Below are 23,840 nucleotides of genomic sequence, written 5' to 3'. Positions count from 1 at the left end.
GGTCTAAATCTTTCCAAATTTTAAGTAAGCCATGACTGAATAATTGTCGAAAACTTACAATTTACGATTACTGATTATCAATCTGTAATCAAAGTTGGCTACAATTTTTGTTATTAACTTTTATTACTATCTATTACTTATAACGGATCTATAAAGCCTTACCCCACTGACCAATCACACTGTATGGATAAATCGATTTTTTTTAATTTCAAACTACTTTAAAAATGTGACTAATGCAATGATATTTTAAAGTACGTTAATAAATCGATATCTAGAAATTGATGGTGCCTCAGTGGCATTAGACTGCAGATCGAGAGGTCCCCAGTTGGAACCCGGCTGTTGCGTATCTTTTTTTAATTGTTTTAATAAATAATTAAAAGTTTATATACTTAAAATTATATACCATTTTAAACAATTGTATTATAAAAAATACTGTTTTATACTAGGGTAATTTTTGGAATAATAATTATAAATAACCAGTTAATACACCTACTAAAAAATCATATTTTATAAGTTAATTATTCTTTCCAAACATGTTGTGTCCTATATTAACAATAACAAAATCGTGATATTATAAAAAGTACTTTTTTATTAGAGAGTAATTTTTGGAATTTTAAGCATGTTATCGTTAAATCGTTTATCGTTAAATTATTTTATATTCTTGCCTATAAATAATAAAAAGGTTTTAAGTATTATAAAAAAGTTCTTTTTTATAAAAGTGTAATTATTTGTGCATAATATCATTGTAGTTAGACCCGAAAAATAAACTTCAAACCATAATAATTGTGCCAGTTCTCATATTTATGTCATTGCATCGCAAATTCCATTTAAATAAATTTTCGATACATTTTTGTAAATTTTTACGGTTTTAAGTTATTTTTGAGGTGTAACTACAATGATAATATGCAAAAAATGATGTTGCCTCGCAGATTTAAAATGCGTTTATCTCAAAAACGGTTGAGTTTAGCGAGATGAATGTAGTATACCTTTTTTAACTAAAAATATTAGGAGAAAAAATTTTGATTCAAAAAGTATGTAGAGTGGGGGATAAAAAAATTGAACGTAATAAATGAGCACTGAAAGACGTATGTGGCGCCCTCTGGGTAATACATCATTTTTAGTGGCGAATTTAGATTTCTCGTCCCAAAAAACCCCCGCTTACCAAATTTCGTGTTGTTATCCCCCGCCTGTCAGGAAATATTCAAGAATAAATAAAATAAAAGTTTAACTTTGACACCCTGTATTTCGGTTATTATCAACTTTTGTACTAAGGTAAGTTAGCTTAAATCGTCCTATTTTAACCTTAAAAATCTAATCTTAAAAATCTATGGCCCATTCTTTACCAAATACCCTGTATATTATGTATTAAATTGGGTATATATAATATACAGGGCGTTTGGTAAATAATGGGTCATAGCGTAACCTTAGATTCTTGAGGTTAAAATAGGTCGATTTAAGCCAACTTACCTTAGTACGAAAGTTCATAATAGCAGAAATACAGGGTGTAAAAGTTAAACTTTTATTTTATTTATTTTGTAATATTTCCTGACAGTCATGAGATAACAACACGAAATTTGGTGAGTGAGGTTTTTTAGAACGATAAACATAAATTCCCCACCAAAAATTATATATTAATACGTTCGATTTTTTTTTCATCTCCCACTCTACATAATTTTAAGATCAAAACTTTTATTTCTTGAAAATAGTTTCTGTCCTTGTGGGATCGGTACTCACCGGAGGGACCGCAGACGTTCGGATCCAATTAGCGTCTCTTTGCAAAGACAATGACGTCGACTTTGCAAAGTAATAAGATACTTACTCAACACACACACACTTCACATTACACCTGAGTTAGTGATAAGTTATACAATTACGTGGCGAAAGGTTCTAGTTCTAAACCAAGGCCAGAATCAGAGAAAAAAAAACTTTTATTCCTTGTATTATTTTTACTTAAAAAAGGGTATTCGCGGTGTGCAAGTACTTGGAAGGGAAACGAGAAACGACCGTGCGCGAGTCGCGGAGAAATATTGCAACTATCTTAAATAATTTATATTGTCAATTGAAATTGTCAAATTGACGTATATTTTATACCTTCTGTCATTAAAGCAGAAAAATTATATATTGCTCCACAATATTGATCTGATATGCAATTATTATATAAAGGTAAATTTAATTAATTGTATTTTGCTTGCAGTACTGCATTTTAATAACTAATTTTATTTACTTACAATTCTTTACGTTTTCTGTACATAACCTGAATCTTATTTTTTCTTCTTATTATTTTTTTGGACTATGGCCTTGACAATTATCCAGTAACCAGGACTAATATAATTGGCCAATATAATTAAAAGTGCGAATAACAGTACGGAGCGTAGAAATAGGGGTCGCTTTGCCGAACTCGCACGGTCCCAATACTACATTTACCTCGCTAAACTTAACCTTTTTCGAGATAAACGCATTTCAAATCTACTATGCAAAATTCAATTTTTTGAATTTCATTGTAGTAATCAAAAACCATTTGATATATTCTTGTCATACTTGGCAGCAAGTGTAACTACTGTACACCCTACTAAATTGTATTAAACAAATGTTTCTGGGTACTACCAGAGGCGTACGACGGGGGAAATTGAATGGTTGACCCTTCCCAAATTCTACGCCACTGCTAAGAATTGCTATTTTAGTGCAATTATTGGATTCTCCAATACTTTCTACGTAAATAATATACTTTTCATTCGTAACGATAAAGTCATTAGTTTTCGAGATATTTGAAGTTAAAACGAAGGGACATAATTCATGAATCAAATTAACTGTGCCGTTTCATTTTTAAGTTGAAATATCTCGAAAACTAATGACTTTATCAGTACGAATGAAGCGTATATTATTTTCATAGAAAGTATTCGAGAATCAAAAAATTAGGCTAAAATAGCAGTTTCGTCAGAGGCGTAGAATTTGGGAAGGGTCAACCATTCACTATTCCGTGTCATACGCCTCTGGTAGTAGCCAGAAACTATTATTTAACATAATTTAGTAGGGTATACAATACCTACACTTTCCGCCAAGTATGATAAGGATATGTCAAATAGCTTTACAGTACCGGGTACAAATAGTTCTTAACCTTTTAAATACAGAATAATTTATTTAAAAAAATAATACTTTAAAACTATTTGACATATCCGTGTCATACTTGGCAGAAAGTAGAGGTACTGTACACCCTACTAAATTATGTTAAATAATCGTTTCGGGCTACTACCAGAGGCGTACGACAGGGGAAAGTGAATGGTTGGCCCTTTCCTTTCACCCGTCGTACGCCTCTGGTAGTAGCCAGAAACGTTTTTTTAATACAAGTTAGTATTATAAGTATGACAAGGATATGTCAAATGGCTTCTAGTAACTACATTGAAATGCAAAAAATTGAATTTTGCATCGTAGACTTAAAATGCGGTTATCTCGAAAACAGTTGTGTTTAGCGAGATGAAGGTAGTATACCTTTTTTAAGTAAATATAATAGGAGAATAAAAGTTTTGATCTCAAAATTATATAGAGTGGAGGATAAAAAAATTAACGTATTAAATGAGAGCAGAAAGACGTATGTGGCGCCCTCTGGGTAATATATAATTTTAGGTATGAAATATAGGTTTCTCGTCCAAAAAAACTTCCACTTACCAAATTTCGTGTTGTTATCACATGCACATAAATAAAATAAAAGTTTAACTTTGACTATTTTAACTTTAAGTATTTCTTTTCTTTCTGTATGTTCTGTTCTGGAATCTTTCATTCTTCGTTTAAATTTTTCAAAAATATTTATTAGTTTTCTCAGGATTCGAAAAAATAATTAATGCCTTTAAAAAGCATTGAAGCCGAAATTTTGCGCCTATACCCTTAATATATTTCAAAAAAATAGCATAATTTTTTCTCTCAAAATAAAATCTAGTTAATGTTTGTAAAAGTGTTATAATAATTAAAAATTAGTAAAACTCTCTTCTTTATGTTTTCAGGTCAAACCTTATAAAACATGTATTATTTTCGTGGACAACTCAGGATATGACTTCGTCCTTGGAATCCTTCCATTGGCAAGAGAATTTCTGTCGCAAGGAACAAAAGTTGTGCTAACTGCTAACAGCTACCCAGCTTTAAATGACGTAACATTTCAAGAACTTAATATATATTGTAAAAAAGCTGCGGACTATTGTAAAATATTCGAAAGAAGCTTATTCAATGGAAAATTAGTTACTGTAGAGAACGGACAGAAAGGACCCTGCTTAGATTTAGCTGATTTATCGGCTGGTATGTTTCTGTAGTTTTATCCCGTGTATATCGTATCGTAAATTTGTATATTTCGTCCCTCGTATGGTAAAGTAGCGAATCTGCGAAATTCAACTAATTGCATTAAACAGTCAGGAGTATATATTACAACTAGATTTACAGTCTGTTAAAGTAATAAATAATATTCAATACTTTAACAGACTGTAAATCTAGTTGTAATATATACTCCTAACTGTTTAATGCAATTTGGTGAATTTTGCAGCTTCGCTACTTTACTACCATACGAGGGACGATTTTTTAATATGTTACCTCAATATACAGGGTGAGTCACCACTAACGGGACGGAAGATTACAGCGAAATGGAAAAAGATTTGAAAACAATTTTAAATTAGTAGTTTGTAAGTTGATAAAATCTACATTTTAAAATTATTTTGAAATATATACAGGGTGTCCCAATAAATGGCGGTGTATCAAAGTTATATTTTTTCTTATGGAACACCCTATATTTTATTGCATTTTTTAATTGTCCGCAAAAAATAAGGTATAGTTTCATAAGGCTTCCCTATACCTATGTACAGAGTGTTCTGAGTTATGTTTACTTTTCTTGAAATGTAAAGTTTTAAAAGAAGGCTTATTCTCAAGTTATTTAAGAAACTATAAAAAAATTATTTTTACATTTAAATATTTGGATATTGGTTGAATGTATTTCATGATTAATTATTACACATTTATTTACAAGATGTTCAAAATTTACAGTTTCATTATTGGATTATTCAATGTGTCATATGATTCTTATTTTAAACGAAACACCATGTATATTATAAATAATTATACTAAACAATTTTACCTCTTTCGAATGGTATATGGATGTCCTATACCTAGGTCTCATAGTTTTTGCGTAATTTACAATTATTTAAATTCTTAATCTGTAAATCGATTTTAAAACAAAAGATGTAGTTAATTAATGCCATTGTATGACATTGTCATCTTATGACAGTACGGTCTGGTTTTTATTTTATAATTAATGTATTCCACGATTGATCATTACACATTTATTTACAGGGTGTTCAAAATTTACAGTTTTATTATTGGATTATTTAATGTGTCATATGATGTTTATTTTAAATAAAACACCATGTATATTAATAAATTATTGTACTAAACACAGGTTCCTCTTTCGAATGGTACCTATAAGGATGTTCTATAACTAGGAGTAATAGTTTTTGCGTAATTAACAATTTTCTTAAACGGTAAATTGATTTTAAAAATAATATGTATAGTCACTCTCGATTTTTAAACTGTACGAAATAAATGTTTGTTTACTGTATCATAATGAAATGAAAATTATGTCTATTTACTAGACCATTATTATGAAAAGTAGGTATATTGGTCTGTATACAATACATTAAAAAAAAGTCAGGATCTTCTATAAAGTCTAAAGTCCATAAACGATAAGTTAAATATTTATCATAATCCTGTTTGGTCTAATACTGCTGTAGTTGAGTTTTATATGGATAATAGTGGTTTCTCTTAAGTATTCTAACAGTCGTTTGACTGATTTACAATTCACCCGAAATTTTTTCTTTACTAGTATTTGGATTTTCCGTAACAGAAAGCAGGACATCAAGGTCCTTGACGTCATCACAAATAACTGGGTTATTTTTATTTAACTTTCCGTATGCAACATTACCAGTAGCACGGAATCTATTTAAATCTTTCAAAAACGTCCTTTTTTGGGTGTTTTCTATCAGGATACTTTTGAGCGTAAACTTAAGAAGGTAAGATACAATTTTGCAAACACTCCCCAATGCAAAGTACAATGTCTACTCTTTCGTAGATAACGTGATTATTCATTTTTAGGAACAATTAAATTTGAATATCATACACGGATGTTTATATTTTTGATAATTACCAGACCGTACTGTCATAAAATGACGATGTCATACAATGAGATACATTTTTTGTTTTAAACTCGATTTACAGGGTTAAGAATTTAAATAATTGTAAATTACGCAATAACTATTAGACCTAGGTATAGGACATCCATATACCATTCGAAAGAGCCATATACTAGGTATATGACTCCGTTTAGTATAATGGTGTAATAATATACATGGTGTTCCATTTAAAATAAGCTCATATGACACCTTGAATAATCAAATAATGAAACTGTAAATGTTGAACACCCTGTAAATAGTTGTGTAATAATTAATCATGGAATACATTTAACCAATATCCAACTATTTAGATGTAGAAGTATTTTTTTCATGATTTTTTAAATAACTTGACAATAAGCCGTCTTTTAAAACTTTACATTTTAAGAAAAGTCACCATAACTCAGAACACTCTGTACATAGGTATAAGGAAGCCTTATGAAACTATACCTTATCTTTTGCGGACAATTAAAAAATTCAATAAAATACAGGGTGTTCCATAAGAAAAAATATATCTTTGATACGCCGCCATTTATTGGGACACCCTGTATATTTCAAAATAATTTTAAAATGTAGATTTTATCAAGTTACAAACTACTAATTTAAATTTTTTTTTTTCAAATCTTTTACCATTTCGCTGTAATCTTCCGTCCCGTTAGAGGTGGCTCACCCTGTATACATATACAGGGTCTTTTGTAAAGAATGGGTCATAGCTTAACCTTAGATTCCAGAGGTTAAAATAGGTCGACTTAAGCTAACTTACATTAGTACAAAAGTTGATAATAACCAAAGTACAGGGTGTCAAAGTTAAACTTTTATTTTATTTATTTTTGAATATTTCCTGACAGGCATGGGACAACAACACGAAATTTGGTAAGTGGTGCTGGTACTGTACACCCTACTAAATTATGTTAAACAAACCTTTCTGGCTACTACCAGAGGCGTACGACGGGGATACGTGAAATTTTGACCCTTCCCAAATTCTACGCCACTGGCGGAATGTCTATTTTAGTGCAATTTTTTGATTATCCACGAAGGTTTCGCCGTAAGTTTTTAGCTGAAGATTTATGCTGACCGAAGCTGGCCGAAACCGATTAATCGGTCAGTCTCTAAAGGTTTCTTCTATCCAAGGAATTACATGAAATAAAGGAAATAATTTTCTGAACGTCCTGAATGACTTCTTAGAATGTACTTAGCATCTAGCAATTTTTTTCCATTCTCTTTTTTTAGCTCTTTCGTGGCATATATGGCGTGAGACGTAATATTGTTCTTGAAAACTAAGCCAGTGTTATTAGACTTCTCTAAATTTTCTGGACACAATAATACCTATATTACATGTAATCTTTATTACGGGTGAAACATATCGATTTAAAGTAAAATATTTTCTTAGTGGTTTTCCCAACATGCCTTCATCAGAGTCTACATCCGATGTATCAGGGATACTGCCTGAACTGTAAAGCTGACTACATTTAAGCATATTATTTCATTATTCGTTACAAAACTGTCATTCATTGAAACCGAAAGTAAAATAAAAGAATGTACCTATCAGTAAATATAATTAATATAATTAAACGCATCATTTTCTTATAAAAACGCAAATGTTTTAAAGAATGCACATTATTTTTCCTTATAAAACCAATTTTAATTTGTACTTATTGAACTTATTTTTGCAAAGGCCTACCTGAGTTCTGTGATGACAATAAATATTTCATTTTCGTTATCCATTTCTTCCGTTGATCCAATATCGACATTTAAAATACTTGTATAACGGTATTTCAGACGGTTAGCAATGTTGCCAAATTAAGAAGACGCAGAATAATCGAAAGAATGAAAATAATATTCACCAATGAATTATACTCGATTGGTTCATGCGCCTCCTGAAGGAGATATCTTGAACTAATGTATACACAAACATTTCATGCTATTATTGTTGCGTCACTTAAAATCCTCAATAAGTTTTTTGCTGTGCATCACAACTCTATGAAAATTGGCCACATTACTTGTTTGGATTACTAGTGCCCCCTTATATCATCTAAGAGAAATTGGCAACGACCATTACCGAAATATAAGCGATTGTAATACTGGGTCCGTATATTGACGCAACAATGCGGTGGATGCAGCATTACATGCAAAAACATAAATGTAAGGACGCATCAATGTCTGGAAGATGTATATATATATATATATATATATATATATATATATATATATATATATATATATATATATATATATATATATATATATATATTATTATATATATACAAAATTATTCATTTTGTATATATATATATATATATATATATATATACAGGGTGAGTTTTTAGTGCGGGATCGGTTGATAACTCCATTATGGTATAAAATATCGAGAAAAGTTATTTAACAAAAATGTAGGCAATGATATTCTCCACGCTTGGAAAATATGTCCATTTCTACAGGGTGATCAGTAACTGCGTGGTATATCAAACATATAATTTTTTAAATGGGACACCCTATATATTTTTTCATATTTATATTCCCCTCATAATTCTTGTTCATATAATATATGGTTTTGCATTACTATACAGAGTATTTAACAAGTTATGACCATTTTTATTTCGAAATTACTATGAGATTAACACCCTGTATATAAAGAAGTAATTCGTAGAAAATAATTTGTTTTATGTAATAAGATAAACAATATACTGTAGTTTTTAATTTAAATCCAATTCACATCATTGACGAATATTTGTATACAGGGTGAACTACAAAACCAAATTACGATTTTCTCTATTTCTTTAAATGGATCACCCTATATTTTATTTTTCAGCATTATTGTATTTAATATACTCTTCCATTTTTATATAGCATTCCCTATATCTAAACTGATTACTTTCCGAGATATTTTTAGTTTTCTTCAAATTTCGGGAATACATTCAATTTTTCTAGTAGAAATAAGTTAGTATTCAGTGATAATTAAACAAAATTATTTTTATTAGATAAATAACTAACACAAAATATAAACCACAGCAATATGCAGTGAATATACCAATAAATGTGATATTAAGAAATTATCATATTTCCCTAATATACAAGAATCGTAAAATTCCTACAAAAAAAAACTTTGTATTGTATATACTAATATAACAAGATAATTTTTATTCAATAAATAACTTACATGAAACATAAATCAAAACAATATATAACTGATGTAACAGTTTTTAGATTGGTATATCAACAGCATTCTAAGCCAAGAATTTTTTAGTAAAACATTCATTTTTATAAGCACTTTTAAACTACAAAACAAAATTACGATTTTCTCATTTTTTTTTTAATAGATCACCCTATATTTTTTTTTTTTGAAATATTGTATTTATGATACTCTTTCATTTTTATATAGCATCTTCTATACCTAAACTTATTAGTTCCTGAGATATTTTTAGTTTTCTTCATTTGCCGGGAATACATTCAATTCTTATAAATAAAAATAACTTAACAAATAAGTATTATGTAATAATATAACAAATATTTTCATTCAATAAATAACTAACAAAAAATAATAAACCATAACAAAATTTAATGAATGTACCAATTAATGTGATGTTAAGGATATAACTCTAAAGTAAATGTTGAAAATGACCACTTTCAACGTCTATGCAATTTTGTAACCGATATTCAAATGACCGAGCCACATTTCTAACATTTTTGTAAGTCAATATTATTAAAAGCTTCTTTTATTCTATTTTTCATATCATCAAGCGTTGTTGGATGCTTCTGGTATACAAGGTTTTTTATATAGCCCCACTTGAAAAAAATTAATTTTGGAAGAACTGGAGCACCGTCGTATAAAAACCTCAACCGTCAAAAAATGTGGACCAATCACATAATCTCTAACAATATCACCTTAAACATTAACTTATAGATCACCTAGTTTGAGTGTTAACAAAGTAGGGATTTCTTGATGCATATTAATGAAATTTAATATGAAAATTATATTATTAATTACTGCGGGTCACAATCTGCAATTAGGAATGTGTTACTAAAAACTTCTTTGCTTAGAATGCTGTTGATATAATAATCTAAAAACTATTAAATTAGTTGTATATTGTTTTGATTTATGTTTTGTGTGAGTTGTTTATTAAAAAAAATAATCTTGTAATTTTATTTTACACAAGATACCTATATTTTTTTGTAGGAATTGTACGATTCTTGTATATTAGGGAAATATGATAATTCCTTAATATCACATTTATTGATACATTCATTGCATATTGCTATGGTTTATATTTTGTTTTAGTTATTTATCTAATAAAAATAATTTTGTTTAATTATCACTCAATACTAACTTATTTCTACTAGAAAAATTGAATGTATTCCCGAAATTTGAAGAAAACTAAAAATATCTCGGAAAGTAATCAGTTTAGATATAGGGAATGCTATATAAAAATGAAAGAGTATATTAAATACAATAATGTTGAAAAATAAAATATAGGGTGATCCATTTAAAAAAATAGAGAAAATCGTAATCTGGTTTTGTAGTTCACCCTGTATACAAACATTCGTCAATGATTTCAATTGGACTTAATTTAAAAACTACAGTATATTGTTTATCTTACTACATAAAACAAATTATTGTCTATGAATTACTTCTTTATATACAGGGTGTTAATCTCATAGTGATTTCGAAATAAAAATGGTCATAATTTGTTAAATACTCTGTATAGTAATGCAAAACCCTATATTACATGAACAAGAATTATGAGGGGAATATAAATATGAAAAAATATATAGGGTGTCCATTTAAAAAATTATATGTTTGATATACCACGCTGTTATTGATCACCCTGTAGAAATGGACATATTTTCCAAGCGTGGAGAATATCATTGCCTACATTTTTTCTAAATAACTTTTTTCGATATTCTATACCGTAATGGAATTATCGACCGATCCCGCACTAAAAACTCACCCTGTATATATATATATATATATATATATATATATATAATGACCCAGAAAAACTTCAAGTTTTTGTTGGAAACCGTGTTGCAGAAATTCAAAGATGTACTAAAATTGAAAATTGGAATTATGTCAGTTCTTCTGAGAATCCTGCAGACATTAGTAGTAGAGAAATTTTGCCAGGCCAATTAGCTCACTGTAAGCTATGGTTTAATGGTCCTCAATTTTTATCAACAGATTTTAATAAAACAAATTTTATGATTTACCTATATGTATATCAAACCTGAAATGAGAAAGCAATCGAAGGCATTAGTTTCTATAAAAAATGATTTTAATTCGCTTTTTTATAAATACCCGAATCTGAACAAATTAATTAGAATTATGGCTTATTGTAGAAGATTTGTTAATAATTTAAGTCAAAGTCTAATAGTAAAAGGTATGACCCGATTTCAGAAATCGAATTTAATGATTCAAAGGTTTTTCTTGTTACATTAGCTCAGACCGAAAGTTTTGCTGAAAAGATTTTATTATTATTTAATAACGGTAAAGACCTTCCGTCAAAGAGTATATTATTATCTTTAACGCCTTTTCTAGATGAAACTGGATAGGGTTGTTTCGTTTTAAACATTTTGTTTTAAACAACTGTTTTAAACACATTTTAAACATTTGTTTATGTTTAAAACAGTTTTTGTTTAAAACAGTTTAAAACACTTAAATTAAACAAGCGGTTTTTTTTCATTTGCTTTATTAAAATAATAAATAAATATGAAAAAATTTCTCAAATACATGAAAGGGCCTACATAAAGACTATCAAACTTACCATTCTCTTTTTTTGTCCAGAACTAGGTCTCCTGAAGTTTTGCGGCATCGCTTTTGACTTATTCATCTCTTGTCGTTCTTTTTCGTGTTTTTGTTCTCTCGTGTGCGAATTTTAGTTTATAACGTAACTCATAGTAGGCATCTATGCTGTAACAATGTTGAACTTCTCGTTTAAGGTCTTCTGGTAAGTTTACTTTCCGGTCATACAGCAATTCGGACGGTGTATATCCATGATACGCGTTAGAGGTTGTATTATCCTGGATTTTTAAAAGATCTGAATAATGAGTTAAATCCTGTTACACTTCTGCTATGACCCTCAACTGTAACAGTAATAATGTGTTGATGATGTACTTATGTGTTTTAAAAAGTTATTTTCTTTTCAGAACTATGCGAATGTATGAAATCAGCCGATCTGGTTATAATTGAAGGAATGGCTCGTGCTGTACATACAAATTTATATACAAAATTAACTGTAGACTGTCTAAAACTGGCTGTGCTTAAAAACGAGTGGTTGGCTCGAAATTTGGGAGCTGAGAAGTTTTCAGTGATTTGTGATTTTGACTCTGCGACTTGAGTAGTAATAAGGTACCTGATTAATAAATATTTTATTTTGAGTTGTTTTTTATTTAGCCTTAAAATATACTGCGATCTGGAAATTGTACAGAGCGACTCATCTTTATTATTGGACTGCAACGTAATTCAGCAGCGGCAAAATTTAATTGTATACATTTCTTAAAATTTCTTTATTTTGTTGGAGAGAATGGCGTTTGGAAGACATTGAACTGACTGCAAAGATCTACCTCGAGCCTCTAAATTGCTTATTTCTCTATGCCCATGCCTCGAAATACCTATTTCTATTGTTAAGGTGTGAAAAAATCATTTATATATTGATGAGATCTTAATTATTGATATGAGATAATATTCTTATATGTCATTTAATTTAATCAATGCATTTATAATAATCTAATTAATTTACCAGATCACATATCATTATGTTTTCAATCTCAGGGCTTTTTATAAAATTTATTACTTACTTACGTGGCTTCTAAGTATTTCTCAATGGTTCCTAATCGGGATAGGAAAGAAAAGAGTAAAATAATACACACATATGGGTTACAATTATAATCAAAATATGGTTTATTTTATTTAAATGGCAATCACTGCTTAATATTTGCTATATCTTATTATTCTTAAACATAACATTTACACATGGGAATCTTATTTCCTTTTGGTTTCCAATTGAAAGTTTTTATTAACATTTAACTATTATGATTTATTAGCAACAATTCTTTTTAAGTTTGATGAAGCTTTTCTGATATTATTGATTATGTTCTTCAATTTTAAATGTGGTATTTAATACGAAAAACCCATACATTCATGTCCAAACAAATGAGACTGACCTTTTTCTGGTGAACTGAGAATGTCTTCACACAAGACCCGTTTCCTGCTATCCTTGGCTGCGATCAAAACCTCGTCCTGGCTTCCAGTAATGTTCTCCTTTGAAACTAGCTCGTATAGCTCTCGTTCCTGCTTATGTCGTGATGCTGTGTTCTACCTTTTTCGAAACTGCAATCAGCTACCGGGAACTCTTGGCTCAAGGAGGTTCTTTACTCTCAACCTGGCCTACCTCTCGTTCCACGATAGATACTCCACACTCACGGAACTACACCGGCTTTCTCACTCTCCGTACACTACCGTCTACTACTGGACTTCACTTCTCGACAGCTCAAAACATTCTGCCTATCTTTTTCATTCATTCCCCTACTTTCTAAATATCCCTTCCAGATTCACAAATCAACCTTCCACCACCAACTCTCATTCGCAGTATTCCTCAAAACCAATTTTTAATCTTTCTAAATATGCTTAATGGATTTCCAAAAAAAATAGTTAATTCCCATTCTAAAATTACTTTCTACTATTTACAAAATTTAATGACCTATTATCTACTTCAACTGAGTCTTATTTAGCATAGGCTAATGATCGAACCTTCCGCGAACAACGATAATGACCTATTATCGATTTCAACTGAGTCTTATTTAGCATAGGCTAATGATCGAACCTTCCGCGAAAAACGATAATGGTACGCGCCATTCACTTTGTTTATTCTAAGCGCATTGTCCCGAGTTTCGTAAGCTTCTTCTAATCACTTCTTATAATTAAATATAACAATTTGTTGTATACAGGTTGTTCTAAATTTATATGCCCGTGGTTGAGAAAATTGAAAATATTTTATATTAAATTGAATTCTGTTTATAATTATCAAAATTTAATTTTCATATCAAATAGAAATATAACAATATATATACCCTATTATTTGTGTAGAGCTTTGGATTATTGTCTTTTTTGTTAGCCCTGTGTTTCTAATTACTCCCTCCAAGGCTATATTGAAGAGAGTTGCTGATAGGCTGTCACCTTGTCTTACCCCATGTTCTATGTTGATATTCTTTGTTTCACCATCCACTGTTTTAACCTTTGCTGTTGAGTCCTTCATTGTCATTATCTGATTATCAAATAATTATCTGATGTGATTTGAATACCCGAAAGTAATTTTAAGGGCTCCCCTTCAAGGTAAGATAGTAAATATTGCAATTTTCTGACGTTAGATGTAATGTTTTGATTATTGTGAACAAGATTATTAAAGAGCTCAAAAAATGTAGGCCACAGATTTCTGTCTCCTCTGAAAGTAGGTATTCCCAATTCTTTCAAATGAGGGGCGGATTCAGCACGCACATAATCCGCATTACTTGAAGAACTGGTATCTGGAAACAGCTTGGAGAACGCTATTTTGCAGGAATAATAGTACTTTTGGACTTCCGACCTTATTTTATCCTGGGCTTTAAATTCGTCCTCCTCCTTTTCGTCTATTTCCATGATGACCTCGTTGTGAGCCTCCCCAAAGCTATCGTAAATGTTTTCCAAGTCAAGAAATCTTACATGAAACTGTTCCTTTGCGTGTGCATCGGTGGAGGATTGTTGAGAAAAAACATAACACTCTGTAATCGTGTTTGTGTAATTATCCCTTTTTCTAACGGCTTTTTTCAGAGACATTCTGATACGATTTGATTTTAATAGATTTTAAAGATAATAAAGATAATGATTTTAAAGATAAAATAACGATAAATATTACACTAGATATGAATGATGTGATAGATGATTGATAATTGTATAATATTTAATCGCTATGATCGAAAATTGACTGATTTTATAATTTTAATTAGTTAAATATTACACTAGATGTGATAGATAATTGATATTATAATCAAAAATGAATAACCATTTTCAATTTCGTTGCAAAACGAAAATACAGCCGAACCATATTCCAGTCCAATCAGAGAGTGCCGCAAGCACCTCTACCGGTTTCGAAACTTATTAGTCTCTCATCAGGAGGCACATATGCTGCTCTCCCTGATCCAACCAAAACAAACCCCAGCGTGCAGTCCCGAATTGCAACGAACGAAATGGCATAGATGCCCTAGCGGCAACTGCTAGCAAAAAACTAAGTTTTCACTCTAATGGCATATAACATATCCCACCAGAATGAAAACAATGGGAACCTTCTCTGGTTACACCTCCGAGGCTTCTACAATTTGCAAGCCATACGGATGCTGAGACTAAGGAAGATGAGGGAATTCCACAATTTACAATTCACGTCACATCTGCTCAGCGCGGTAAAGTTCCAACGAGACTGGTTCCCTTCATACTCCACACAGAGTAAATGTAAATCAAAAATGAATAACCATTTTCAATTTCGTTGCAAAACGAAAATACAGCCGAACCATATTCCAGTCCAATCAGAGAGTGCCGCAAGCACCTCTACCGGTTTCGAAACTTATTAGTCTCTCATCAGGAGGCACATATGCTGCTCTCCCTGATCCAACCAAAACAAACCCCAGCGTGCAGTCCCGAATTGCAACGAACGAAATGGCATAGATGCCCTAGCGGCAACTGCTAGCAAAAGACTAAGTTTTCACTCTAATGGCATATAACATATCCCACCAGAATGAAAACAATGGGAACCTTCTCTGGTTACACCTCCGAGGCTTCTACAATTTGCAAGCCATACGGATGCTGAGACTAAGGAAGATGAGGGAATTCCACAATTTACAATTCACGTCACATCTGCTCAGCGCGGTAAAGTTCCAACGAGACTGGTTCCCTTCATACTCCACACAGAGTAAATGTAAATCAAAAATGAATAACCATTTTCAATTTCGTTGCAAAACGAAAATACAGCCGAACCATATTCCAGTCCAATCAGAGAGTGCCGCAAGCACCTCTACCGGTTTCGAAACTTATTAGTCTCTCATCAGGAGGCACATATGCTGCTCTCCCTGATCCAACCAAAACAAACCCCAGCGTGCAGTCCCGAATTGCAACGAACGAAATGGCATAGATGCCCTAGCGGCAACTGCTAGCAAAAGACTAAGTTTTCACTCTAATGGCATATAACATATCCCACCAGAATGAAAACAATGGGAACATTCTCTGGTTACACCTCCGAGGCTTTTACAATTTGCAAGCCATACGGATGCTGAGACTAAGGAAGATGAGGGAATTCCACAATTTACAATTCACGTCACATCTGCTCAGCGCGGTAAAGTTCCAACGAGACTGGTTCCCTTCATACTCCACACAGAGTAAATGTAAATCAAAAATGAATAACCATTTTCAATTTCGTTGCAAAACGAAAATACAGCCGAACCATATTCCAGTCCAATCAGAGAGTGCCGCAAGCACCTCTACCGGTTTCGAAACTTATTAGTCTCTCATCAGGAGGCACATATGCTGCTCTCCCTGATCCAACCAAAACAAACCCCAGTTTTTACTCTGTGTGGAGTATGAAGGGAACCAGTCTCGTTGGAACTTTACCGCGCTGAGCAGATGTGACGTGAATTGTAAATTGTGGAATTCCCTCATCTTCCTTAGTCTCAGCATCCGTATGGCTTGCAAATTGTAGAAGCCTCGGAGGTGTAACCAGAGAAGGTTCCCATTGTTTTCATTCTGGTGGGATATGTTATATGCCATTAGAGTGAAAACTTAGTCTTTTGCTAGCAGTTGCCGCTAGGGCATCTATGCCATTTCGTTCGTTGCAATTCGGGACTGCACGCTGGGGTTTGTTTTGGTTGGATCAGGGAGAGCAGCATATGTGCCTCCTGATGAGAGACTAATAAGTTTCGAAACCGGTAGAGGTGCTTGCGGCACTCTCTGATTGGACTGGAATATGGTTTGGCTGTATTTTCGTTTTGCAACGAAATTGAAAATGGTTATTCATTTTTGATTTACATTTACTCTGTGTGGAGTATGAAGGGAACCAGTCTCGTTGGAACTTTACCGCGCTGAGCAGATGTGACGTGAATTGTAAATTGTGGAATTCCCTCATCTTCCTTAGTCTCAGCATCCGTATGGCTTGCAAATTGTAGAAGCCTCGGAGGTGTAACCAGAGAAGGTTTCCCATTGTTTTCATTCTGGTGGGATATGTTATATGCCATTAGAGTGAAAACTTAGTCTGATATTATAATATTTAACCGCTATGATTGAAAAGTAATTGATTTTATGTGATTTTAATGGATATTCGATATAAATGGTCTAATTTACAAAAAACTTGAAAACATTAATGATAAGCAGATACGATAGATTATTTTTAGAATATAAACAAATAGGTACTAGTGCGATGCTCGATTTGAGTAGTTTGGGCACTTATGATTTTTACTGACCGGCGTATACTAAATATATCGATCGCTAGCGATGAATGGGAAAATGGCTGATACGAGTTGCTTCTGACTGTATACCCACGTTTGAATTTAAAAATTATTTAATTAAAAATAGAGAGTTGAAAATATACGGTTAGAAGGGCCATAAATGTTAACGCAATGATGAATTTGATTGTGGACTGTAAATTTTAGGTCTGCTATTGGTATTTCCTTGCACTAACATCCAAAATTCGATATATATAGATAATAAAGAAAAAAAAATGAGGTTCAAACACACAACTGATATGAAAAAACTGGGTACCAACCTTTTGGAAAGGATTTTTTCAAATCCTGAAAAAACTAATAAATATTTTTAAAAAATTTAAACATAGAATAAAGACTAAATTATTTTCTTTTCTCCTCTCGTTCCGTTCTATCCTCTAGGTCGCTTAGTCTCTTTGGCACTCCCTCCTTAAATTTGAGTTTACTTGGTGTTTCCATTTCTTCTCGTAATTCTTTAATTTCTGCTTTCATTTGCTTATTTTCTGCTCTTAGTTCGCTCATTTCTTTGAGGTATTCACGGAGTTCAATTTTCATTTCTTTAATTTCCTTGAGGTATTCACGGAATCCGTTTCTCATTTCTTTAATTTCTTCCAGCACCTCGTCCATTTTCCTGTTCCTTGTAGTCACCGTTCGAAAAATTCGCAAATTTGTGGCGCCAGGGGTGGTTTCCCAGTCAACCCGCCGAAGAAATTCACCCCTACCTCAAAAATGCCGATTATTGTTGTTTTGGCTCTTCAAAAAAATTTTCTCCTCTCGTATCTTAAAACTCTTTCAAAATATCCATAACCTCCAATAAGATATTAACCATAGTTAAAATAAGAAACTTGCGGTATCTGGTTGTTGTGGGAAATGAGATAGATATGCGTTGTTGTAGATCATTATAGAGGGAAAGATAACGGACAGGAGACATAATATATTATATCGATGAGGTATATTCTGGCTAGACAAAATGTGACAACACTGATAAAATACAAGTGTAGCTTTGTGGAGCTGCTTATAGATAGTAGTATTAAAATAAAACGTGAAAATAGCCATGATGACGGCCACGTTTTGAGGGAGACAACACTTAAAGAAAATAATAGGAAGAAGGTGTTAGCGCAACACTTTGCCGCTAAATATTTAAATTTAAAGCTTCAAAAAACACACAGCTGGTTCTACGCAGGGTACCATTGCTGCGCATAGGCGCTAAAAGTACGAGTACGGAGATATTCTAAAACCGGCGAAGAAGTAACATCGCACCGTTCACGTGTAACCAAAATTCAAACAATTTCAATCATCGGCATGATTGTTGGAGAAATAAATTCCCAACATTAATATTTAGTAAAACTATATTTTGTTTCAATATTTTATTTAGTGGTTTGCGCCTTGTGTACACTTCACAAAGATGTTTCTATGTTTTTATGTTCTATAATTCAAAGTGTACACAAGGCGCAATATTCAAAAAAAAGTTCGTTGCCAAGGTGTTGTTATATAGAATAATAAGATAATAAAAAACGGGAAAGTAGGGCGTGTGTCCGATCCCACACAAAAATTACTTTAATACCAAAAGTTTGTGTTATTGTAATAAAATATTAGTTGTGAAAAGTGTCTTTAGTCATTCCTAGCTTCAGAAGTGTAAAACCAGTGTAAAATTATTTCCTTGGTGTTGCAAAAATCCAACATCAAGTTTGATCCAGTCGAGCCGGAAATAAAAAGAAGCTAGGAATTACTCAATTTCCAGAAGGTAAGAAACACACCTAATAAAAAAAAAGAAGAAATTATTGAACAAAAAAGAAATTATTAGAAAAGAAATTACAAAAAAGAAAAATCATTAAAAAATTAATTTTGTAAAACGTCAAGCTCATACAATAGCGCCATCTATGTAAAAGAGGGCGAACGACCGACGTCGAATGGTTATCAAGCGATCGAGAGAAATAATCGATGTTTTATGAAATCGATCATATATGAAGTGACAGAAAACTGACATTGACAGTGAATACAAAATTAAAAAAATTGACTGTTTGTGTTTTGGTTTGTAAATAATCGTCAACATTTTTGTTATTTTGATATTTAAAATAGTTTTTTTTACCTTTTAAGTTTTAGGTAGATTCATATAAAAAAAAAAAAAAAAAATTCCCGCTAAAAAGGATATTGAAATGCTAAAAACTAAAAAATCTCAAGAAATTCAGTCTATTAAAACTATTACAAGCTTTGTTGAAAAACATTTGGACAAAGAAATTTCTGAATTAATAATTAATCAATTACAAACTAGGAAAGACTTACTAATAGAAAATTTTAATAAACTTCAAGATCTTCATTGTGAAATTTTATGTTGTGAACAGGGGTATGCAGATTCCATTGATAATATTAGAGAGTAATACTTTGACACATTAGCTAAAATTAATAGTCAACTCTCAAAAACAGTAATACAGAGCGTAAGTACTAATCCACAAGATGTAAATAATTCTTTTTATTCTTCAAATATTCCACGAATAGAAATTCCTTGTTATGACGGCAAAGATTTAACAAGTTATAGACCTTTTATAGATTTATTTCTAGCTGTTTTTGATAGAAATAAGTCACTGCAAAATGTTGAAAAACTTTTTCATTTAAAGAATCATTTGGAAGGAGAGGCAAGAAGCCTAATAAATGATCTACCTCTAACAAATGACTCTTATAATGATGCATTGAGAATGTTAGATAACCGTTATAACAATGAAACAATATTAATAAATTCTCACATTTATTCACTACTTGACATTCCCTCCATTCAAAAAGGAACTTCCACCGCCTTACGTGAGTTCATTAGTAAAGTGAGACAGCAGTTAGGTGCACTAAAAAACTTAAAGCAACCCGTAGAAAGTTGGGATATGATCCTTATTTGCATTTTAACTAAAAAACTAGATCACTATACTAATAGATCATTTCAAATTGATAGGGACAACTCAAAATTGCCAAATTTAAAAGATTTCTTATCTTATATTGAAAATAGGGCTACAGCTTTAGAAACTGTAACCACTCCAGATAAAAAATGTAGCACTAACAAAGAAAGGTATCAAAAAACTCACTTGGCTACAAGTAAAGTCAAATTAGAAACCAGGTGTAGCTTTTGTTCATCCTCAGGCCATAAAATTTATAATTGTTCCAGTTTCAAATCTGTTTCAGTAAATGATAGAGTGTCTTTTATAGACAGTCATAAGGCTTGTCGAATTTGTTTGAATAATCATCCTGGTAGGTGTAAAATGAGTTTCAGGTGTTCAGTTTGTCGAAAAGAACATAATTCTCTTCTGCATGTGGACAGACAAACTCCATTAGACAGCACTGGACAGGGTAACAGTGGTAATGCAGACGATAGGGTGACTACATTTGGTTCAATAAATGAAAACATTAATAATGTTCTGTTACCAACAGTGAAGGTAAAAATTAGAACAAAAAGGGGTGATTATATCACTGCCAGAGGTCTCCTGGATACAGGATCTCAAATATCATTAGTAACAAGTAGATTGGTAAGTAAATTAAACTTAAAAACATTTAATAATAATGTCAATATCTTAGGTATTTCTGAAAATATTACCAATGTGCAAAAGGCTGTAAATTTAAAAATTGAGTCATGTGTGTTTGATTATAGCACAAATATAAAATGTTCTGTGGTTGATAAAATTACTAGTGATATACCACAAACAAATTTCAATGTTTCAAATTTAAATATTCCTAAAAATATTAAATTGTCTGATGATGACTTCAATAAATCTGGCACAATTGATATATTGTTTGGGGCAAATATTTCATTTCATATTTTGCTCTCCGATAAAATACAAGTAGACCAGATTATATTACAAAATACTCTATTTGGGTTCATAGTTAGTGGTTCTGCTCCATCACTACAAATTTGTAATTTTTCTGCTTTTCATTTAAGCATGAAAAATAATTTAGAAAATATTGTTTCTCAATTTTGGGAAACCGAGAAGGTTCCAGAAATTTTTCCGGAATATTCGACAGAGCAGGAAGCTTGTGAGATTAATTTTGAAAATTCTTTGCAAGTAATAAATAATAAATACCAAGTTAAATTACCATTAAAACAAAATCTACCTGATTTGGATTTAGGAGATTCATTTTCTGTAGCATTAAAACGCTTTGAAAATCTAGAAAAAAGATTTAAAGTCAATCCTGAGCTGTACTCTCAATACAAAAGTTTTATTGATGAATATTTAGCTCTAAAGCATGCAAAAATAGTAAGTCTTAGTACATATGACTTAAATAGTGGTTCTTTATACTTCATGGCTCACCATCCAGTGATACGTGAAGACAAAAAAACAACAAAATTAAGAGTAGTCTTTGATGGCAGCATGAAATCAAAAAAGAAAAAATGCATCAATGATTATCTCTATAATGGTGCTGTAGTTCAAAATGAGCTCTTCGATATTCTTGTTCTTTTTAGAAAATATAATTACGTCCTTTTGACAGATATTAAACAAATGTATAGAATGGTTTTGGTACATCCAGACCATTGCCAGTTACAAAATATTTTGTGGCGAGAGAAAAATGGCAGTTTACAATGTATTCAACTTCAAACTGTAACATATGGTTTAAGAAGTTCTTCCTTTTTAGCTACCAGATGTTTGGTAGAATTAGCCCGAACTGAAGGCAAACGCTATCCTTTGGCTTCTAAAGCTCTTCTTAATAACACCTACGTTGATGATATTTTGTGTGGGTGTGACACAATCGAAGAAACGATAAAACTAAAAAATGAACTTATCTCGCTGCTCAAATTAAGGTCCTTCGAGTTGCACAAATGGTGCTCAAATAATTTACAAATTTTAAATGATATTCCTAAAAATAAACAAAATTTTGATGAAATTAACATCAGCAAAACGATTTAACGGTAAAGACTCTGGGATTGACTTATGATACAAAAACAGATAATTTTAAATTTAGTTGTCCAAAAGTTGATATAAATGAATGTGTAACTAAAAGACAGATTCTCAGTTTTGTTTCCAAATTTTATGATCCTTTGGGATTAGTGGGCCCAGTTTTAGTAGCTGCTAAGGTAATTATGCAAAAACTTTGGTTAAGTAAGGTCAAATGGGATGCTATAATTTCCAGTGAGTTACTTGACACTTGGAAAAATTTTGTTGAAAGCTTAATGAGCATGCCCACAGTGACTGTCCAAAGAAATTTAAACTTTACTGGTGCTCTTCATATTGAAATAGTTGGCTTTTGTGACTCCTCCTTGATTGCATATGGAGCTGTTATTTATGCGAGGACTATTTTTGAAAATAAAGTACATGTAAATTTGATTTGTTCCAAATCTAGGATTGTTCCTATAAACAAAAAACTAACTATGCCAAGACTTGAACTGAACAGTGCTTTGTTGCTTTCAAAACTATCTCACAAGGTTTTTGAACTGTTAAAAGATAAAGTCAGTAAGGTATTTTTATATTCAGATTCAAACATTGTCTTAGCTTGGATAAAATCCGAACCTTTGAAATTGAATCCCTATGTTGCCAATAGAATTATTAAAATTCAAGAAATGACATCCGAATTTAAATGGTTGTATATAAACACTAAGGAAAATCCAGCAGATTGTCTTTCTCGTGGACTTGAACCTCATGAAATTAATTTAAACAATCTTTGGTTTAATGGTCCTGAAATTCTTTCAAATATTGAATTCTTGCACTTTGAAATTCCATTTTCTACTCCAGACCATTTGCCTGAATATAAAGTTGTCACTTTAGCTAAGGTCAAACCAGAATCTTTCTTCATAAAATTCTCTAGCTTAACAAAACTTCAAAAAATAGTGGCTTATTGCCTACGATTTGTAAATAATATAAAAAATAAAAATAAAAAGATTACTGGAAGTTTAACAGTTGTAGAACTAGAAAATAGCCTTAAAACCATTATTAAGTATGAACAAAGTTTTCATTTTTCTGAGGAAATAAAATGTCTAACCAACAACACAGCAATTAAGTCTAATTTAAATTCTTTATATCCTTTCTTGGACTCTCAGGGACTGTTAAGAGTTGGTGGTAGACTGGAGAACTCAGATATTTCTTTTAATAAAAAACATCCTTTGATCGTTCCCAAAAACAATCATATCACTGATCTTTTGATTCACAGAGAGCACTTAAGACTTTTACATGCAGGTCCGAAACAAGT

General features: G+C 31.5%; 1 protein-coding gene across 3 annotated transcripts in view; it reads left to right on the top strand.

Annotated features, from left to right (window-relative positions):
* Positions 1-12,566, top strand: part of LOC126878948 (4'-phosphopantetheine phosphatase) — a 245,191-nt gene extending 232,625 nt beyond the window's left edge. For all 3 annotated transcript variants that reach the window (XM_050641823.1, XM_050641821.1, XM_050641822.1), the window contains exons 4-5: positions 3,996-4,284; positions 12,336-12,566. In XM_050641823.1, coding sequence (XP_050497780.1) covers positions 3,996-4,284; positions 12,336-12,526 — 480 coding nt within the window. In that variant the 3' untranslated portion in view covers positions 12,527-12,566. The remainder of the gene's footprint in view (positions 1-3,995; positions 4,285-12,335) is intronic.
* The last annotated feature ends 11,274 nt before the right edge of the window (positions 12,567-23,840 follow it).

This window comes from Diabrotica virgifera, chromosome 1 (genome assembly GCF_917563875.1).
Source record: "Diabrotica virgifera virgifera chromosome 1, PGI_DIABVI_V3a".
NCBI classification, from domain to species: domain Eukaryota; kingdom Metazoa; phylum Arthropoda; class Insecta; order Coleoptera; family Chrysomelidae; genus Diabrotica; species Diabrotica virgifera.
The sequence above is the reverse complement of the archived record's forward strand: the minus strand, read 5'-3'. Positions and strand labels throughout refer to the sequence as shown.